The sequence below is a fragment of the Lissotriton helveticus genome, chromosome 7 (assembly GCF_964261635.1).
Source record: "Lissotriton helveticus chromosome 7, aLisHel1.1, whole genome shotgun sequence".
In the NCBI taxonomy this organism is placed as follows: Eukaryota; Metazoa; Chordata; class Amphibia; order Caudata; family Salamandridae; genus Lissotriton; species Lissotriton helveticus.
The window spans coordinates 1,694,532,477-1,694,552,293 of record NC_136068.1 but is presented as its reverse complement, the minus strand read 5'-3'; the positions used below and the strand labels follow the sequence as shown (position 1 = coordinate 1,694,552,293).

Below are 19,817 nucleotides of genomic sequence, written 5' to 3'. Positions count from 1 at the left end.
TGGCTAAGTGAAAGGGTCGATGGAGAGAGAAAGGGAGGATGGGTGGATGACTAAAATAGTGGATGGGATGAAGGATTAGTAAGTGAAAGGATGGCTGGATTGGTGAAATGGCTGAATGGATGAGTGAATGGATGGATGGGATGAAGAGTGGATGGATAAGTGTACAGATGGGTAGGGTGAAAGGGTGGATGGATGGATAATGGAGGATGAGTGAAAGGATGGATGAGGGGATGGATGAAGGGATGGATGAGTGAAATGATAGATGGAAGGATACATGATGGATAGGTTTGCAAATGGTTGAATATGTTTGGAAATGGCTGGGCTTACTTATATACTATTGCGCGACCTCTGATGTGTCTGTAAAACGTACCTATTGTCCTGAAGTTTTGTCCTGAATTTTGGCCTGCTGTCCTGAATTTGTGTCCTGAATTTTGACCCTTTGTCCTGAATTTTTACACTCACCGTCCTGAATTTGCACCAATGCCAGTTGGTCACCCTACCATAGGGTTTTAACCAAATGCATGTTACATTTTCCTGCCTGAGAAAAAACGTCCAGGATTCGTGCACAACAGGAGTTACTTGTTGAAACACAGCATGTACCGGACGTGACGTTCGATGACCAATGTACAGAACATTCTCGCAAACTTGTGTCTATTTTTGGTGCTCTCTGAAAGAATGCCTATGAATACATATGACTGGGTGGGTAACCTGATGTTCTTTAAGGTCATCATCTACTGTTTACTGTGCTTTGAAAGTTGATACAATTTAAATATGTAATGAAAAATATGCTGTAAAATTCACCATTTTGGTCTGTCGTTTTTCAAATTTTTCTTGGGGGTAGAACCCCCCCAAATCCCCCTAGTGGTCGTCGGGCTCGCACGCTGTGCTCGCTCGCTACGCGCTGGACGGGGGCTGGTCTGCTACGCGCCGGACGGGGGCTGGTCTTGCAAAATTTGCCAGGGCTGCTTTCAGTTCCCAGTCCGGCCCTGGTTATCTGACCAGTTTTCATTAGTCCCAACCATCATGTTTGCTGTATATTGACACTGTACTATTTTCTGTTCCAGCTGGACGAATCGTTTGTCTCACCTGACTGCAGCCAGATATGCACGTGCTCAGCAGCCGGAGGTGTATTTTGTGAGGCACTATCTTGTGCAGAGGGCGAGTTCTGCACGTTGACGCAAGGCGTTAGAGGCTGCTTCCGGAAGGAAGGCAAATGCACTATGACCCCAGGACCAAGGTTCAACTCGTTTGACGGCATGTCAGGCATGGTGCCATGCAAAGGACCCTATGAGGTGACCTCACTCTGCGATGACACATCCAAAGCCTGGTTCCGCGTTGTTGTCGACTTCCAACTCTGCAATGCAGATGGTGAAAAGATGGCCCAACTTGTCCACATTTACTTCCGAGATGCACACATATCAATCTCTAAGAGCCAGAGCGCTTGGGTAAGTAGATGACAGACCACTCTCCTTTCATACCGCTGTCAGGCATGTCTCTTTGGCTGGTGATGGCTCACCCCTGACGCTACCTGTAGTAGTAGCAAAATCTATCCATATTATTGTTGAACGAATTAATGAATGATGTAACTTTTAAAGCGTATGAATGTCCGGATGCGTCTTGGCGCTATGCGGAGTAGAGACGAGTCAAAGGTGTCCTGAGTAATGTGTAAGAGATCACTGATTAAAAATCCAGATTTTGAGTTGTTTCCTGAAAACAGGGAGTGCAGAAGCTATTTTCAGTTCAGGTGGCAAACGGTTCAGTTGAACAGCTGTGACTGGGGAAAAAGCTTATTACCCCCAGGTGGCAAGTTTGAAAGTAGCAACCTTTACCAGTCTCTCTGCACTTGAATGCAGAGTTCTACCTGGTGTATACCACTCAAGGTTTTTCTTAAATTAAGCCGGGGCTTTCCTGTAAGACACTGGGGTGTCTCTTAACCCCATATTGTTAACTCGGTCTAGTCCCATGTTTGTAATTGTTTCCATAGACAGTCTCGCAGGACCCACTATTACGGCCATGGCAACTCCCCCTTTGGGGATTATTTTCCCATCTATGCCACCCATCACCTGCCTGGCACTGTTTTGCTCACCGCTGCTCTATGGATGTTTCCTTTTTCCAACCACTGCCTGTCAATTTTTCTTCTTTCCAAATATTCCTCCTCTCCTTTACCGCTCCTTACTGAAGACCAGTCTTTTTGGCACACTCCTTGTCTCTACCCGCTTTGTTCTCTGCGAACTGGTCTCCAATTCTGCCTTAAGTCAGCTGGGCAGAAACTATGACTTGACAGTAAAGTATGCAACTGCCTTTGAAATATAAATCTACGCATTACCTATCCCCTAAAATGACTACGTTTGCAGTAGATTGGGAAACGGCCACTACAACGCGGCCGTTTCCATGAATACATTAACCACGCATGCATTACAACGCATGCGTGGTTAACACAAAAGCCTTTACCACGCATACCTTTACTACGAGGTATGTAGTAAAGGCATATGTGGTAAAGGTTCTAAATAAACAAAAGGGACTTGGGGGGTCTCCCCCACAAACAAAAACCTCACCTGAAATCACGTCATAATGTGCAGGCAATCGTCGTCGTTTAAGAGGAAACGGAAAGAAACTTCCGCTTCCTCTTAACGACGTACGACGTCACCACGCAAGAATTAGAGGAAAAGGTTATGCGTTGAAAAACCATTCCGTTGTAACGCATGCGTGGTAAAGGCATGCGTTGCAACGGAATGCATTGTAAGAACATACAACCCAGTAGATTCATTGTAATTTCCATCCTTTGGCAGAGTCGTGTGCGTGTCCAACAAACAACCACCATTTGCTGTATACAAAATAGGTCAAAAAGTGAATGAAGATTGAGTATCAAGGGATTCATTTAATGCAGCTGATTGAAGCAGAACAAGTCTAGTGAGGAAAATCATAGAGTAAACCAACAGTTGTAGAGTGTCCGAGAGAATCATTTAATGGAGAAGCTTGAGGCAGGGTTAGCCTAGAGCGGAAAATCATAATGTACACCCAGAGTTGTAAAGAGTCTGAGAGAATCATGTAATGGAGTACTTTGAAGCAGGGTTAGCCTAGAGTGGAAAATCACAGAGCACACCAAGAGTTAAAAGGGGTCCGAGAGGATCATTTAATGGAGTAGCTTGAAGCAGCGCCAGCCTAGAGCATAAAATCATAGAGTACACCAAGAGTTGTAGAGTCTCCTATAGAAGCGTTCTTTCCATTCAGTTCAAGTTACAAGTGCTTTCATACCAATTTGCATTGCAAATGTTTGTTTTGGTTGAGTCCGCGCTAGTTGTACCAGGGTGTGGACAGATGCGATGATAAAACATGCCACTATTAAGTGGGTGAGGCGTCTACTTCAAAATCTTTGATTTCCCCCCGAATGTCTATTGTGGCAAGTTAATTCTAGCAGCACCTTTTTGATTGTATTTGGGAGATTGCAACTAGGACCACTTTACTCTTGGTCTCTCCTTGTGAATGAACACATCTTTACATAGAGACACATTTTCATGAGGTGTTCCAGCCAGGAAACCAATCTTTTACATCAAGATGTTTTCCTTGATTACCGTGCATTAACAACTAAGAGTCAACACAGGTTGTAAGACATTTTATATGACCACAGCAGAACTGACTACCTATTGTTTTTTATAGGAAGGAATAAAGTTAGTAAAGATATCCATTAGAGCCCTGATCCCAGTAGCGGCTCCTGGAGGGAGTGCTGCCGGGTGGTGACACTGGGCGGGGGTACCAATAAATAAATAAAACTAATTTCATTGCGCGCGCAACAAAATTTGTTTTATTTATTTATTTGTATATTTACCTCGGTTAGGCCATAATCCGGAGTTTACTATCCCCTCAGCCTGCACCTCCCCCACCCTGTGTCACCGCCCGGCAGCACTCCCTCTAGGAGCCGCTACTGCCTGATCCAATTCTCCAGCTCGGAGGGTGTCTCAAAATGGGTCATGATCTAGTGTAGGCTAAAATAACCAGCGTGAACGTGCACTTTGTAATTGGAGTGTCGGGAGCATATCATTCCCTTTATTTTTGAGTCCTTCACATGTGATGCAACACATTAGTTTTGCTTTTTTTTTTAATGCCACGACATCCTGTTTGGAAACGAATGGTTGTCAGATGACTTTTCTCTTTACGTACACACTGTGCTCAACGACAGAAGACCATACCTGACATCTTTGAGTACACTTCATCATAAGCAGTTTGTAAATTACATGTTTTTGATTTTTTATATTTATTAGTGCAGAGAGGGTGACCTCGTCCTCATGAATGCCACTTAAACCTCTTCGGAAGGTTGTATAGATAGAAAAATGCAAGTTCCGCTAGTGGGACCCTCACACCTACATTGTTTAAAGAGTGGCATCAGGGGCGTAACACAAGCCCCCGCAGCCACCGCGTTGCGGGGGGGCCACGCGCTCCGGGGGGCCCCGGCCGGGCCCCTCCTAACGTCATACAATACTCTGTGTGTAGGCTCTAAAATGGTGCGCAGCGGGAGCGCGGGCCCCGGCCGGGGCCCCTGCGAGTATTTGAAATGGTGCGGGCCGCGGGGCCCCGGCCTTTGAAAATGGTGGTGCGGGGGCCCGGACGGGAGAGGAGTCTTTGAAATGGTGCGGGGCCCCCGGCCGGGGCCCAGAGAGAGCAAGTCCGAAATGGTGGGGGGCCCCGGCCAGGGTGTGAGTGTCTGAGTGTGAGTGAGGCACTAGCAGTTATTAATTTATTTCCGCCACTGCCTGTGCCTCTCGAAAGTCTCGAATAATCTTCTATGAAAAGAAATTGCCGGACAGGGTGAGTCCTGACTTAGTTTCACTTTCCGTTCCGTTGCGCGTATGCGCGCGTGCCGTGGGGGGGGGGGGGGCGGGGGCAGGGCTGGCTGCTGGTGAGTGGTTACCAATGCCAGGCAGCCGGCCCCGGGCCCAGGGGGAGTACAACACTGTCTGTCCTGCGCAATAATCACCGGCGGAAGAAGACAGAGAACAACGAACTTCGATTCGAATCGAAGACAAAGGAAAGCCAGACCCGCCCACGCTCAGCCTCTCGACTGTGACTGTCCGAACTCCGAAGTAAGTCTGCAGGGTCCAAGTTAGTTCACTCTTCTGATATACTGTGAAATGCTCCGGCTCTGGCCTTGGGGAGTGTTTGTTATTGGCAGAACTCCTTCCTCTGAGGTGTGCAGACACACTCTGATATGCTCTGGGCTGGCACTGGCTCTGTAGACAGTGACTCTTACTAACATGGAAGATTCCCGCCTCTGATGTGTGCATGCGATGAGCACAGTTGGGTCCTGCAGTGTGCTATGGGGACTGTGTGTAGCTGACAGAGGAGCGCCCTGCCTCTGAGGTGTGCAGACTCCCTGCCCTATGCAGCTATGCTCTGTCTTTGGAACAGGTTGCTTACCGACAGAAGAGCTCCGAGTCCCCGACTCTTATGTGTGTGTGCATGCAGTGCAGTAAGCTCTGACGTTAGCTCGTGGGGTCAGTCTCAGTGATGACAGCGAACACATTGCATAGGCTCTCTGGTGCAGGATTCGGTAGCTTCGGTGGCTAACAGGGCAGCTTGTTGGCATAAGCTGCTCGTTCAGATGTTTTATCTCTTCTCAAATCTTTACTCTTGAAAATGTAAAGTACCTTAAAAAAGATTCAAATGAAATTGAGCGGATGGAATTATCTGTGAACGGTAAACGATTAACAGCAATTATGTCTGAGGGAGGGGCAGGAGGGGGGCAGGATACAAGAAGGAGGGGTTTGTGTGGATTGGAGGGGGTCAGGATGCAAGAGGAGGGATGAGGTGAAGTAAAGTATGAGGGAGGGGTTGTGCTAAAAGGAGGGGAATGCAAGAAGGAGGGGTTCGGGTGGACTGTAGGAGGAAGGACGCAAGAGGATGGGAGTTATGGTGGCCTGGGTCAAGGAGAAGGGAAAGGATGCAAGAAGGGGTGGTTTGGGTGGACTGGCCTGGGTCAGGATGCAAGTAGAGGGTTGATGATGAAGTAAATTCTCAAGAGGGGAGATTGCAAGTATGAGGGAGGGGCTGGTTTAGAAGAAGGGGAGTGGAAGAAGGAGGGGTTCGTGGTGGACTGGGTTAGGAGGAGAGGGCAGGAGGCAGGAAGGAGTTCAGGGTGAACTGGGTGAAGGGGAGTGGGCATCATGCAAGAAGGAGGGTGCCAGGGTAGACTGGGTCTAAAGCAGGGGCTGGATACAAGAAGAAGATCTGAGGGTGAACTAGGTTAAGGCAAGGGGCAGGATGCAAGAAGGAGGCCAAACATCATGTATTTTGAATTTGCCCTTGGCCCACAGTCAAACATTACACAGGTGGTAGGAAGGAAGGGCAATTTTGGAGGGAGACATGACCTGGCCTGCTGGTGCTGCTCTGCTGCTGCACGTGTGTTGTGACTGAGGATTGGAAGCCAGAAGGCTATTCTCATAACAGTTCTGTGGGGGAGAGTGAGAGTCTGAGACTCTGAGAACGAAGCTTGCATCGCCGCTGCGACTTGCGACATTACATTTGTCACCGGGCGCCACTGACTGAGGCCTGCGGCTCTCCTCAGGCATGCATGTACCATACTAATAGCTATTTTGAGAGGAGATGAGTAAGAGGGCACTGACTGCACTGCCCCATCTGCGTTGTACCTGGTGCTGGTGTGTGTGTGTGTGTGTGTGTGGGGGGGGTGAGGTGTGAGTGTCTGAGAGTGAGGCACTTTTGACTCTTGTGAGCACTGCAGTTATTGTTATCAGTCCACAGCCAGCAGGCAGCAGCCACTCGTCTCGAATCTATGAAATGGCGGCGGCAGGGCCGCAGCAGGGACAGGGTGGGTGCGCGCGGGCGCAGCCAGCGCGCACACACTTGTTGTTCACGACAGTCCGAGAGACTTTCACTTTCCGCCGCCGCGTATGCGCGTGGGGGGCGGGGGCAGGGCTGGCTGGTGAGTGGTGACCAATGCCAGGCAGCAGCCCCAGGGGTACAACACATGCGCATTACGCAACAACGAGCTCACTGTCACACGCAAAATGCGCGTAGAGTAAGGTGTGGCGTGTGGCATCAGGGGCGCGCATAGTCAAGAACAGAGAACGAAGACAAAGGAAGCCAGGCCCGCCCACGCTCAGGACTGTCCGTCCAAACAGTGAACTGAACTCGAAGTAAGTCCGTCACCGGCGTGGCCTCCAGAGGTCCACTCCACTCGTCTTAGTTCCAAAGTCTACTGTCCAAACAGTATAACAAAGTATTTTGACCTTGGGGGTGCTGTCCCGACTCCCTGCATCTGGAATGGATGTCTAATATTAGACACTGTGAAATGGCATTTTACGTCTCTCGTCGGCGTCCCCTTCCTTGGCTAGCTCCGAGAGCTGTAGTCTTGCGATGCGGATGCTGATATTTATAAGGCGAATCCATCAATCCAATTACGCTGATTGAAAGCCAACGTTGGCAAGAACAAAGTGGAGATTTATATTATGAGAGAGGGGGCGGAGGAGGGGCGTGTGCCGAGGATGAGAGATCGCGAGGTGGAGGGGGAGTCAATTTCAAGATGTCTTAATCCCACCCGAGGCTGGGTCTGTTTGGAAGAGAAGGGTCAGTTCTTTAGAGAGTTTCGTTATCTGTTCTGTGGGTTCCCAAGTCAGCAATGGTGAGAGGCTTGGAGGGTTGGGGAACAGTGGGTATCAGTCACAGTGATGTGAAGCGGAACGGCGAGGGAGATGGAATCTACCATCACAATAACACATCTGATTAAAATAGTGCATGTATGTATCACTTATTGAGCTTGTCCCCTCTGCAGCAAGCGCAGCGCCCGCTACACTATCTCACAAATCACAGACCCCTCAAATAAGCACGGGGGACCGGCCCCAGTGTCAACTCAACAATCATAAAGGTAGTAGGAAGGGCAATTTTGGGAGACATGACCTGCTGCTCTGCTGCACGTGTGTAGTGAGGAAGGAATCCTTGCATGGCGGATGCCCTATTCATAACAGTTCTGTCACTGTGGGGGAGAGTGGAGAAGCTTCCATCGCCGCTGCAACATTACATTTGTCACCGCAACTGAGGCACGTACCATTACTACTAGCTATTTGATTTTGAGAGGAGATTCTGTGCGTGAGGAAGAGGGCACTGCACTGCTGCCATCTGCGTTGTACCTGGTGTGTGTGTGGGAGGGGTAAGGTGAGAGACGAAGCTTTCCACCTCTACTGCATGGACTTATTGTCTGCTAGCTTGCTCTTGCTCCTCGTGTTAGGGAAGCTTAAGCTGTTGACGCCCATGCTGTAACCCTGCTGTAGGCCAGTGAAGCTTGTTAAAACCTTTCAGCAAACACAAGTCTAACTCAATGGCATTTGCCAGTGCTTGCTTTCTTCCCTATCTCATTGGAACGGGTACTCAAGTGATTTTGAGGTATGTAAGCTTGAGCAGCAACGAGTTCCGATGGTCACAGTCGCTGTGCTCTACATGCTGGTGAGTGCATGTTTGTTTCAAGGTTTTTTTTTGCTTTACCAGCGCAGAACCAGAATGTTAAGCTGATGAGGTCCTTCCAGGTGCGCTGCTGCGCGCGAGGAGGGGCACCAACACATGCATGCAACTGAAGCAGCAATAATGAACTGGGGAAATCTTGGGAATGACGCTTTGAAAGTTTTGATAAAAGTTTATGGTACACGCAAAGCTGGAGAAATGTTTAAAATAGAGAAATGTCCTTGTGTCAAAACTGGAACTTTGATGAGAATGGATAAGACGCATTTAAACGAAAATCCCTTTTGTTTAAAAGTGATGGCAAAACAGCGTTGAATTGTAAATAACAGCACTTTGACTTCATAAATCATGACGGACTGGCGCACTAGCTTTCGATATTCATAAACTTGGGTAGCAGCATGTATGATTAATGTATGATTCAGGGACTTGTCCGTAGCACCTGGGCGCTGGGTGGTAGGGCAAAGTGGTACATGGTGGGCCGCGCGCCGCCGGGGAGGCATGGTGGGCCGCGCCGCCGGGGAGTCATGGTGGGCCACGCCGCAGGGGGGGGCCCTCCATGTGCTTTGCAGGGGGGCCCCGTCAAGTTTCGTTACGCCACTGAGTGGCATATTTGAAAATACTAAATTAAAAAAAGCCATCATAAGTTCTCTATTAATTCATTGGCATTAGTAACTGGTGGGTAGATCCTCAGGTTCAGTGCAAGGAGGGGACAAAGGATGAAGCATGCCACCTACCAGATGGGTGAGGGCTTTACCCATTGTATTCCTTCTCATACACAATAGGCAGTCAGTTCTGTTGTGTTCATTTTATTAACCATGGAGGATGTACTGGGAATGCCTTCAAAGCCTCCTGACTCCGTTGTGTTTGATGTACGAAATTGTAGGCAACTTTATTTTCAAACAACCTGACGTCTAAGCAATCTTGAGTTAACACTTAATTTGGAAATAAAATTACCTAAAATATCTCAGTTTGTGCCTATTCTTGGCGACTTATGCACTGTAATCAAAGAAAAAACTGGATCATTTAAAACCAGAAATCGGTTTTCTCGCTGTGACAATTCCCTTGTGATGGAATGGCAACATCAGAGATAAGTCACTGAAGGTGCGAGCCTAGCTCTACCCAAGGTCCCCCGGGGCTCGAGCCACTGCCGAGCTGTTAGGTTACTAGAAGAAAGCACAAATCCCTCCTAAGCCCTTCAGCAACTATACTCTGTCAATATGGTCAGTCCTTCCAGGCACTATCCTTCTGAGCGCCTGCTGCCAGCTTCTTCAGCACATGGCATTCGCGCAATAAACAGGCCACGCAGTGTTAAGCGTAAAAGGCCATTTATTAGACCAGGCTGCGTAATCTTACAAACAGTAAACATCAACAATAAATAACTTCAAGCCCCTCAGAACACTTCTCTTATCACACACTTCACCCATTCTACACCCTCAGAACCACTCCATGCCCCATACCGTCCTCATTCATATCCATCCATCACCTGTCATCCTGCCAGATCCTGTGACCTTCCAGTCATGCCTCTATCTGCCATTCAAACTCCCCCCCCCCAGGGATGGGAGTGCCCGCTCTTGACCCCCCTCTCCCTTCAAAGTACCGCCTAACGCAGCTCTGGCCTAAACTGGCACGCCACAGAACCCTACCCACAAACACAACCCCAACTGTGGGGCGGGTGGGTGGCCTTCGCTAAAAACCCTCCCGAATGCCAGGCAAACAGGAAGAGGAAGTCCCCTTCCTCCCCTGTGCTTTATACCCCCCACCTAACTCCTCCCCTTCCCCTGCCTGTCCTATCCCCTGCGCGAATAACCCCGGGGGAAGACTAGTCTGCGACTTTGCTTCCCCCGGGGCCCGGCAGAGTGTGAGAAGCAGTAGTGTAAAAAACTTTTAGAGAGAAGGGGCAGGAAAAAGGAGAGTTAGGACAGAAAAAGACGGACAATATCTATGAAGAGTCAGAAAAGACTGAATAGTGAGAAAGGAGGGGAATTGTGGCTTGGGGAGCTATAAGGAATGGGAGAGAAGAGCTAACAGAGCAGGAAAGTAACGCCATGGAAGAGGGGTGAGACTGTGACAGGCTGATGAGAAAGGTGGGTAAGGAGGTGACAGACAGTATTGTAACATGCATGACTGTGACTGCCTGCACTACGGGCCTATTAGGGCACAAGCCTATCACATGCCCATAGCCAAATGTATACTGGTCTGACTCTCGTCTGTGCACCCCTCCAATCCCAGCCTGTCAAACTGTGATTTAAGGTACTGGCTTTGTTCGTGTTTTAGTTTTTAGAGTCTGACGTAGCTCTAGTGGGAGGAGCCAAGCAGCCCTGCGAGAGAGGCAGTGTCCGTGCTTCTTAACGGAACTTCAGGATTGTAAGGGAAACAGAGCCCAATAGTAAAGAAGCCAAAGAAAAGCCTAAGTACAACGTCAAGAACGGAATCTCGTTAAAAAAAAAAAACAAAAAACAATGGGCATTCAAATATATGCTTATTCCAAAGTTAGGAAGCAGAGACATAATATACATATACATTCTAAGGGACTCCACCCTAAACTCAATACAACATTCAGAGACATTAGGGTTTCAAGAAATACTTACATTCATTTTATTATTATGGGGGCTTTATTCGGATGACGCTGAGGTCAGGCAATCCACACAGAAAGCTTATAATAGCGTGAGTGTTTTATAAACAACAGCCATCTTAAAAATGCACCTCTCTGTTGGACGACTATCTAAATGAAAGACCTAGAAGCTAAACAATTTTTCCATACATCGTTATTAATATATATACCAGTAGTAGGTAGCCATGCGCTATTTTGTATCTGGAACTATAAATAACAAAAAACTAGTACTATCTAAATGCTACCTAAATTAATAAAAAACACGTGGATAAGTATCCACAACAATGATTACTAATTAGACAAGAAAACATTTATCGTTTTCAGCTTAATTCTTACAATTTCGTCCTCTCATGGACTAATGCCTGCATAGCTCTCTGTTCACATATGACTGTCATTAGACTTCATGGCTGAAAGCAAAAAAACTCTGCTTTAGTTCTTTTTCGTTCTTCATGTCTGGTTCGTTCCAGATGTTTACTTGTATTGTTTTCTCTTGCGACTTTGCTGAACAAGGATGCCACAAAAATAAGCATTTGCAATGCAATAGGTCTCCAATTTACGGGAAACCTATTGCATTGGCAACTTGGCATCACGGACAGCGGGGGAAAAGGCACGGACATTTGTTAGGGGGGAGAAGAGAAGGCACGGACAGTGGGAGAGGGAAGAGAGAAGAGAAGGCACATAGCTGTGTGACTACGACGGAATAGTACACGCGCGTGTAACAACTAAGTAAAGGGGGCATTAGCCATGGGAGGATACCAATGACGTCATGGCTGTAGTAAGGCGGGACTAACAAGCCTATTATGTAATCACACACCATCATTTACTAAGGACAAAGACAGAAGCCAATCAAAAATATGGGCAGAGAGTGGGGGCAACTTGTCTTCCATACTCTACTACCGCAGTCTCACAGAGCGAACAGCGCATGTGCGCCGCAGCTAAAGCTCGACCTAAAAGTAACTTCAGGGCTGTTTCTCAGAGAATCCGGTCTCAAGGGTGTATTACGTAAGCTTCCTAGGTTCTAGCCAATAAATTTGAGAAAGCACTAGGGAGCATATTTACGAGCTCCTTGTGCTACAGGAGCATCATTGGGGTTTTTTTACGCTCCGGTGGTGCATAGTGCCAGCCAATATCTTCAAGACCAGGCAAAGCCATCCTGTGTGGCTTTTCATGGCCTCGAAGATATGGAGTAAGGCGAAGCAGAACAAGTCGCTGCCTTGCCATACTCTGCATCAAAGAGACGTTCCATGGGTGTTGATATGGATGTCCTCATGCAATACCCATGGACTATGACGCTGCCACAAATTAACAACATAGTGTGAAAATTGGAGCAGAGCTGAAAAATTACACCTTCCCAGAGCAGGCGTAATGAAGAGAAATGTTTATATTTCTCCTTGTTTTTCCTCTTTCTCAATTCTACAGCAAACATAGAACTAGGAAACGGCCTCTTGTGGTTGTTTTTGTGTGGGAAGGTACCCCTTCCTGCACAAAAATATTCATGCCAACAACACAGAAACCCTTGCACCATGGTGCAAGGGTGCCTGCGTTGGCGCACAACTGTAATTTGTTCGCCAGCTGAAAGGACAGGAATACACAGTGTCTTGTAAATACGATGCATTCCTGTCCGCTCAAATTGGAATAGGGCAGCGCAGGTAACTGACTTGTGATGCTGTCCTACGCCAATTCTAAATATGCCCCTAGGTGTCAGGTTTAAAGGTAGTTACTTATTTTCACTTTATAATATAGCTTTCCAGATCTTGTCCCCCACACGCTTAAAAATGCCCCAGAAACTCTGAAGCAGGATCAGATTGACAAGGTGGATTGTCCAGGCCAGTTGAAGGGAGGTTTTTTAGGTGGACTAAGCAGTGCCACTGGCCAATGCCATCCCTGTCTCCACTGCAAGTGAACAACAAAAACAGACTAGTACTATAGCCTTTGCATACATATACTGAGCCTGACCCGCCTCAGGCTAACTAATTGTCAGAGGTAGAATGATAATGGCCTGCTCCTTCTGTCACAGCGTGAGCTGTCCCTGCCCCTGGCTCCCTCCAGGTGCGGCAGAGGCCTCAATGAACTGCTGATGGGAAGCCATTAGCACTGGCTGTGCAGAGGACTGGCGTAGGGAGGGGGACTGGAAAGTTAAGGTGGTTAGGGCAGCGAGGGAGCTCCTCTGGTTATTTGTGTCCCTCTCCCCTCATGGAAGGGGAGTGGGAGGGAGACATAAATTAGGCTCAGTTCACACTGTATAAAACTACAAAAACAAGCATTTGCAATGCAATAGGTCTCGCATTTGCGAGAGTTTAAGCTATTGTCATTGTAAATGACAATGTATTTTATTTGTCTGTTTTGCTAATGAACACATAAATAAAAGGCATTGACATTTACAATGCCAGTAGCTCAAACTTGTAAATGCGAGACCTATTCAAAGAAGCGGCCACTATTGTCTACTCGGAAAGAGAAAGCACGCATGGCACGCTGAATGTTTCAGAAAAGCAAAGAGTTGTCTTTATTCTATCATTTTTGAATTGCACTTGTGATTATTTGATGTAATTGGTTTCTTCTCTTTCTGCTTATTGGCACTTGGTAAAAATCATAGACCTCTTTACAAAGAAGATCAACTGGTCTGTATGTTTTTCGTATTGTATCAACCCAGTATGTTAATGTATAAAGAGTTGGGCAGAGAAGATAAGGTGCAAAGTGGGATTCCACTATATGATGTTTTAGCAATGTTCTTTTTAACTGTTTTTAAGAATTTTTCTGTACATGTATTTTGAATTAACATAATTAATATCAGACATTTTTTGCACATATTTGAGTTCAGTCTGTTGAGAAAAGAGAGTAAAAGAGAACATGCAAATGATGCATGATTGGAGTGATTAGAAATAGATTCCGTTTAGCAGGGGATATTCATTTGTTGAAATTGCAGTGCACACTGTCCCCTATGTGCAATAGGGTACCTCTCTATTTGGGAAAATACAGAACCATCATAAAGAGAAATCTTCACTAAAAATGAGTGCAAGGTAAAAATAACTGATAAAACAGAAAGAAAAATGAACATCGAAGAAAGGGAAAACAGAAAGAAGAAGAAAAATAGGAAAGAAGAGTTTACAAGACATAAAAATAAAGAATAAGAAGGAAAAGGAAAACAACAGGAAAAAAAAGAAATAGAAAAAAGTGACTAAAAAAAGGAGAAGATGACAAGAAGCTCAATAATTTCAGTCATATATACACTTATAAACCTCAATGGGTTTTACAATGACTAAGTGGGGTGGAGAAACGTGCAGAAGAAAGAGATGGACAGGAGACAAAGTCAAACAAGGCAGAAAACTGGGCCACGGAGACCCCATAAAAGAGAATTGAATTAGGGAAAAAAGCAGCAGGAAAGGTGTTAACAAGGATAGCAGTGAGAACTCTTGAAGAGATAAAAGGGGAACACAAAGGAGCCAGTCATCTGGGGAGAGGATCCAGGAAAGGAACTGACATCTATTTTTTTGAAACATGTTTTATTAGTTTCATATCGAATACAAGACATTACAATATAATGAAACCCTGATGAAGTCACATAATCAGTAACAATGCAGTGGGTAATAAACATGATACAGAAGTATAATGTCTAGGTGTCCTAGCAGTCACAATAATAGCTAAATCTGTTACAAACCGACATGAACGTCATTATCGGGTAGGGCAAGTGTGCAGTTCCGCACCATGCATAGTGTATCTGCAATATTACTATAATGAAAGGAAAAGGAAATTTTTGTCTTGATCAATTAACAAGAAAAATAAAATAAGATAAAACTAACCCCTTGAAGAAATCCCCCCCACCACCCTCCTCCCCAAGGTCACGGTCGGCGATGTCGTTGTACATATACAGTTGGAACTACTAGAAGGGCGGGCAACGCCACAAGTTAAAAGGGTGAGCGTACGTTCAGTGACATACTGCAGTGTGGGTGTGTATTGCATCTCATAGCCATAACAACTACTCCTAGTACTGTACCAACCTAGATGAAACCTATGTCCCTTCTGCTTGTGCTCGTAAACCTTCCAGCATTACTTCCCATTCAAGAGAGATCGGTGTCTTTCTAAATCCCCTTGCCTCTTCCCTACGGAGTGCAGCACCCTCTGCCGCTGCCCAGGCAAGACCTCCTCTCTCCAGATGTCTACCTCAGGGGGGAGACAGGATTTCCAGTTTCTAGTTATATACCGTATGGCTATTATGCATGCCAAATTTACAAAACGGTATTGCACTTTGTTAGTGGTGATCCGGGCATGTAGCCATAGAATGCATTCCACCGCAGTTTGTGATAGTAATGTGTGTGGAGGTTTCCAATAGATGTCGTACCGATTCCCAATAATGTCTTAGTTTAGGACAATCCCATATCATGTGTTGGAATCCCGCCCCGCTTAGCAAACAGCGCGGGCAGTGGTGCTGCGTCTAGGGAAACATCTTGTCTAGTCTATGAGGAGTGAGATATGCGCGGTGTAAAATCATCGTCTGTATAAATTTAAATCTAGCATTCCTTGGGATTTTTTGGGGGTGTTCCAGTGCTATCGCCCATTCCCTATCCGAGAGGTCCTTCCCCAAGTCCTCCTCCCATTGGATCTTCAGTATGTGGAGGGTGAGCCGTGTGTGCGCCCTAATTCCATTATACAACCACTTTACCAAGTGTCTCCCTCTTCCCATGTAGTACAACATTTTTATCAAATCATTATCAGGGGGGGATATATCCCGCGGGCCCGGTTTTCTTTACAAATCTGGTCAGTGCCATGTGTGTGAGAAACATAGACGTCGGAGCGCCAGTGCATTGCACAAAGGTATCATGATCCATAAGTGTCCCGTCCCCAAACAAATCAGCAAGTGTACTCACACCTACCTCCAGCCAAGGGGATAGGATACGCTTCGTTAGTCTGCCAGTAACCAGTGGAATCCCCAACAGCAGATTATTTCCGGAATAACCGCCACCCAAACGAGTGTATCTCAGTGCCGCCTTCCAGCATCGTAGGGCTGTCTGTAGCAGAGGGCGGAGGATATATGGGGTACTACTCCCCGGAAGCAGAAGAGCGTTCAATCTGCCTCTGTCTATATCTTCTAATGTGTAATCTATTTCATGCAGGTTACGTCCTGCTGTCCAGTAGGACAACCACTGCAGCTGACAGGCATAATAGTATGCACGGAAATCCGGCACTCCCAAGCCGCCGGCAGTAGAGCAGATCTGAAGTTTTTTAAGGCTAATGCGCCTTCTACCCGTACCCCAGATAAGATCGGTCAATAATGTATCAATCAATGCAAAAGTACTCTGTGGTATCAGTATAGGAAGGTTTGTAAAATAGTAGAGCAAGCGAGGCAGCATAACCATTTTCGCTATTGCAGCCCAGCCGGGAACCGAGAGTGGTAACGTCGTCCAGAACGCGATGCTAGACCTCAGCACCCTGACAGCCTTATTCAGATTCCCGTCTAGCATATCCGCTGCAGTCTGATAAATTTGGATGCCTAAATAGCGGAACGACGTGAGCGTAACCTGAATTGTAGTGCCCCCAATGTCTAGTTCCTCAACATCCCCACCCTCCGTGAAGAAAAAGGCATGCGTCTTGGACGTGTTTAAAGCCAGCCCAGATACGCACTCAAAGTCGCGAAACGCTTCAAACAGTGGAGCCAGCGGGGCATGGAGGTCTGATAAATATATTAAAATATCATCTGCGTAGGCCGAGAATAGGTGTGTGGTGTGACCCAAACGGATCCCCAAATCTGCAAAATCACGGCGCAGCCGTATAGCCAAGGGTTCGGGCGCCAATATAAAGAGGAGGGGGGACAACGGGCAACCCTGACAAGTGCCTTTGTGTGTGGTATACGCCGCCGAGATGTGGCCCCGGTCCTAGTCCGCGCCGTTGGCGCCTCATACAGTATCTTCACCCATTCAATATATTCCATCGGAATGCCAAATTTCTCCAATGCACGAAGCATGTACCCGCACTGAATGGAGTCAAAGGCCTGGCGTAAGTCCAGGGACACACAACCGGCGAGCGGGTAGATCTTCGGGGCTTCGGTCAATAGATAGTGTAATTTCCAAATGTTAAGGGATGTACTTCGAGCTGGTAAGAATCCAGTTTGGTCACTGTGAATCAATTTTGACAAGTGCGGGACTAGTCTGTTAGCGAGTATCTTACTCAGAATCTTGTATTCTGTGGTCAATAATGACAACGGACGGTAGTTAGCCATATTGGTGTGGTCCCTGCCCGGTTTTGGAAGTGCAATGACCAGTGCCTGTGCAGATGTTTGGGGTAGGGAGCGCCTGTCCCATATTCCTTTATATAAACTCATCAGTTGCGGACCAGCAACTCCGCATACGTTTCATTGAACTCTATGGGCAGGCCGTCAATACCAGGCGTTTTGTTGCGAGGTAGATCAGAGCCTGTTTAATCTCATGCATTGTAATGTGACCTATCAGACCCTTGCGGAGTGCTTCCGGTATCATCGGGTATATCAAGTCCGATAAATACCCATCTATCTGTGAGTCCGTCTGGCCTACTGGAGGGCCATTCAAGGTGGCATAATAATCACGGAACGCAGAGTTAATACCCCCCTGTGTAGTAAGCATGTTGCCTGTGCTAGACAGAATACGGGGTATTGCCACAGGCGGGGGGGCATCTCGTAATATCCTAGCCAGCAAGGCTCCTGCTCTATCTGACTCACCATGTATACGTTGTATATATGCCGTATGATCAATCACTCTCATTGACTCCTGCAGTTCCGCATGTTGTATATGGCTCTTTCTTCGTCTCATCCACTATTACAGCCTTCTCTAGCTCGCCCATACGGTTTTCCACCTCCACTAGCGACTTGTGAAGTTCTTGGCGTACCCTTACCGTTGTACCTATGGCCCTACCCTGCACTACCACCATGAATGCGTCCCATTCGATTAATGCATTAGACGCCGTATGGCTGTTTTCTGCAAAGTAGTGAGCTATGGTATCGGAAAGGGTACTTCGGAAGACCATGGCCATAGCCGCCATGTGGGAATCGTTGTAGGAATCCTGCCCCATGTGATGGTAGTTTCCAAGGGGTTATTGTCTGAAAGTGTCTTTGGTAAATAAGTGGAATCTAACACCTGTTTGACTACACTATCCGTGTAAAGAAATCTGTCAATCCTGAATTCCAGAGTAATATGAGTATTCCCTGTCAAAAGGATGTCCTAAGCGCCACACGTCCCTCAGGTCCCAGCCTAACAGCCAATTAGTGAAAGCGTCTGCCTGTCTCAAGACAGAGGTGCCCTGCAGTGGGGGGGGGGGGTGATCTATATAGCGCCACATCCATGACTACATTACAGTCTCCTCCCAGGAGCCATGGGCACCCCTCCCAACCAGCAAGGACCCCACTTAGTATGGGCCAGAATTGATCCTGTTCGTAGTTGGGGGCATAAAAAGTACCTAACACCACCAATTTGCCATCCAAAGACCCTTTTATAAACACATATCTACCCTGCTTGTCGATTCTTTGATCTTGGGCTATGAAGGGTATGCCGTGTCTGATCCAAACCGTGGCACCCCGGGCGTAGTTAGAGTATCCAGTGGAGAACACTTGGCCTCTCCATTTCTTCTTAAGCTTTGCTATCTCACTGACTATCAGGTGTGATTCTTGAAAATAGGCTATGTGTGCCTTGCGGCGTTGTAATTGAGCATGAATCCTGTGCCTCTTGTGGACCGTGCCCATACCCCTTACGTTCCAAGTGATAAGTTTATACTTTCCCGGTGTTTGCATGTGGCAATGTAATAGAGCAAAGAACAGCAGCACAACATACATCGACAGGTGTCCATTCTCAAAGTAATAAACAAACCCAGACCGTGACCAGACCCACCCCCCTTAATGCTAGGTCCAAACAAAAACAAGCATCGGACCATAACTCCCGCTAACCGATCCAACAGTGGTAGAAAACTTTGCATTGCAGGAATAACAAGCATAATCACAGCAAACAGGATATGCAAAGAAAGTACATTACGCCTTCGCCATATGGGGTGTTGCAGCGCCGCCTTACTTATGGTAGCACTTAATGGGCAGTTGTTGAAGCAAGCTACTACCGCCCCTGAGCATAGTATGATCGCCTATATATAGTCTAAAAGGAACAAGGAGCATGGTGCGCGGGGGAGGGGAGCAGTGCATCCTATTCAACACATCACAGAAAGGAGTAATAAACAAGAGTTACAATACTTGAGTGAGTCCGTCAGCCAAACAGGTTAGTTATCAGCTGTGGCGTTGCCGAGGGAAACAAAGCCACGCTACCCTCAGAGTCTGAACCTTGAGTGTCTTTGGTGGCTGATGGCGAATGAAGTGGTGATCTCGTCGCATTCGTGAAAGTTGCCGTGGCCAGCACCGCCCACTGCTTGTTCTGTTGGGCCTGTTGCTGAGTAATTCTTACAGTGTCTCTGATTCTCTGCTGTCTTCGGCCTCGGCGCCTGGACGAAGAGACCACCAACGAGTTCTTCCGCTCTTCCATAAGTAGGGTCCGCTCTTCCGCATTGGTAAGTTCCATCACTTCAAGCCAGTCTTCGACATCGCCAGGACTCTCAAAAAAGTAAGTCTTCTGGTCGTGAATGAACTTGAGGCGGGCCGGAAATAGGAGTGCATATTGAAGTTGTAAGTCCCGGAGGCGCCGTTTAACAGCCAAGAAGGAAACACGTTGTTTCTGCACCATCACAGTGTAGTCAGGGAACAGCGAAATCCGGGCATTTTCAAAATTGATCGGTGCAGCAGTTC

General features: G+C 47.1%; 1 protein-coding gene across 1 annotated transcript in view; it reads left to right on the top strand.

Moving 5' to 3' along the window:
- Positions 1–19,817, top strand: part of LOC144769642 (uncharacterized) — a 1,000,462-nt gene that overhangs the window by 968,108 nt on the left and 12,537 nt on the right. The window contains exon 51 of the mRNA XM_078653818.1: positions 1,065–1,445. Within this exon, the coding sequence (XP_078509944.1) occupies positions 1,065–1,445 (381 nt within the window). The remainder of the gene's footprint in view (positions 1–1,064; positions 1,446–19,817) is intronic.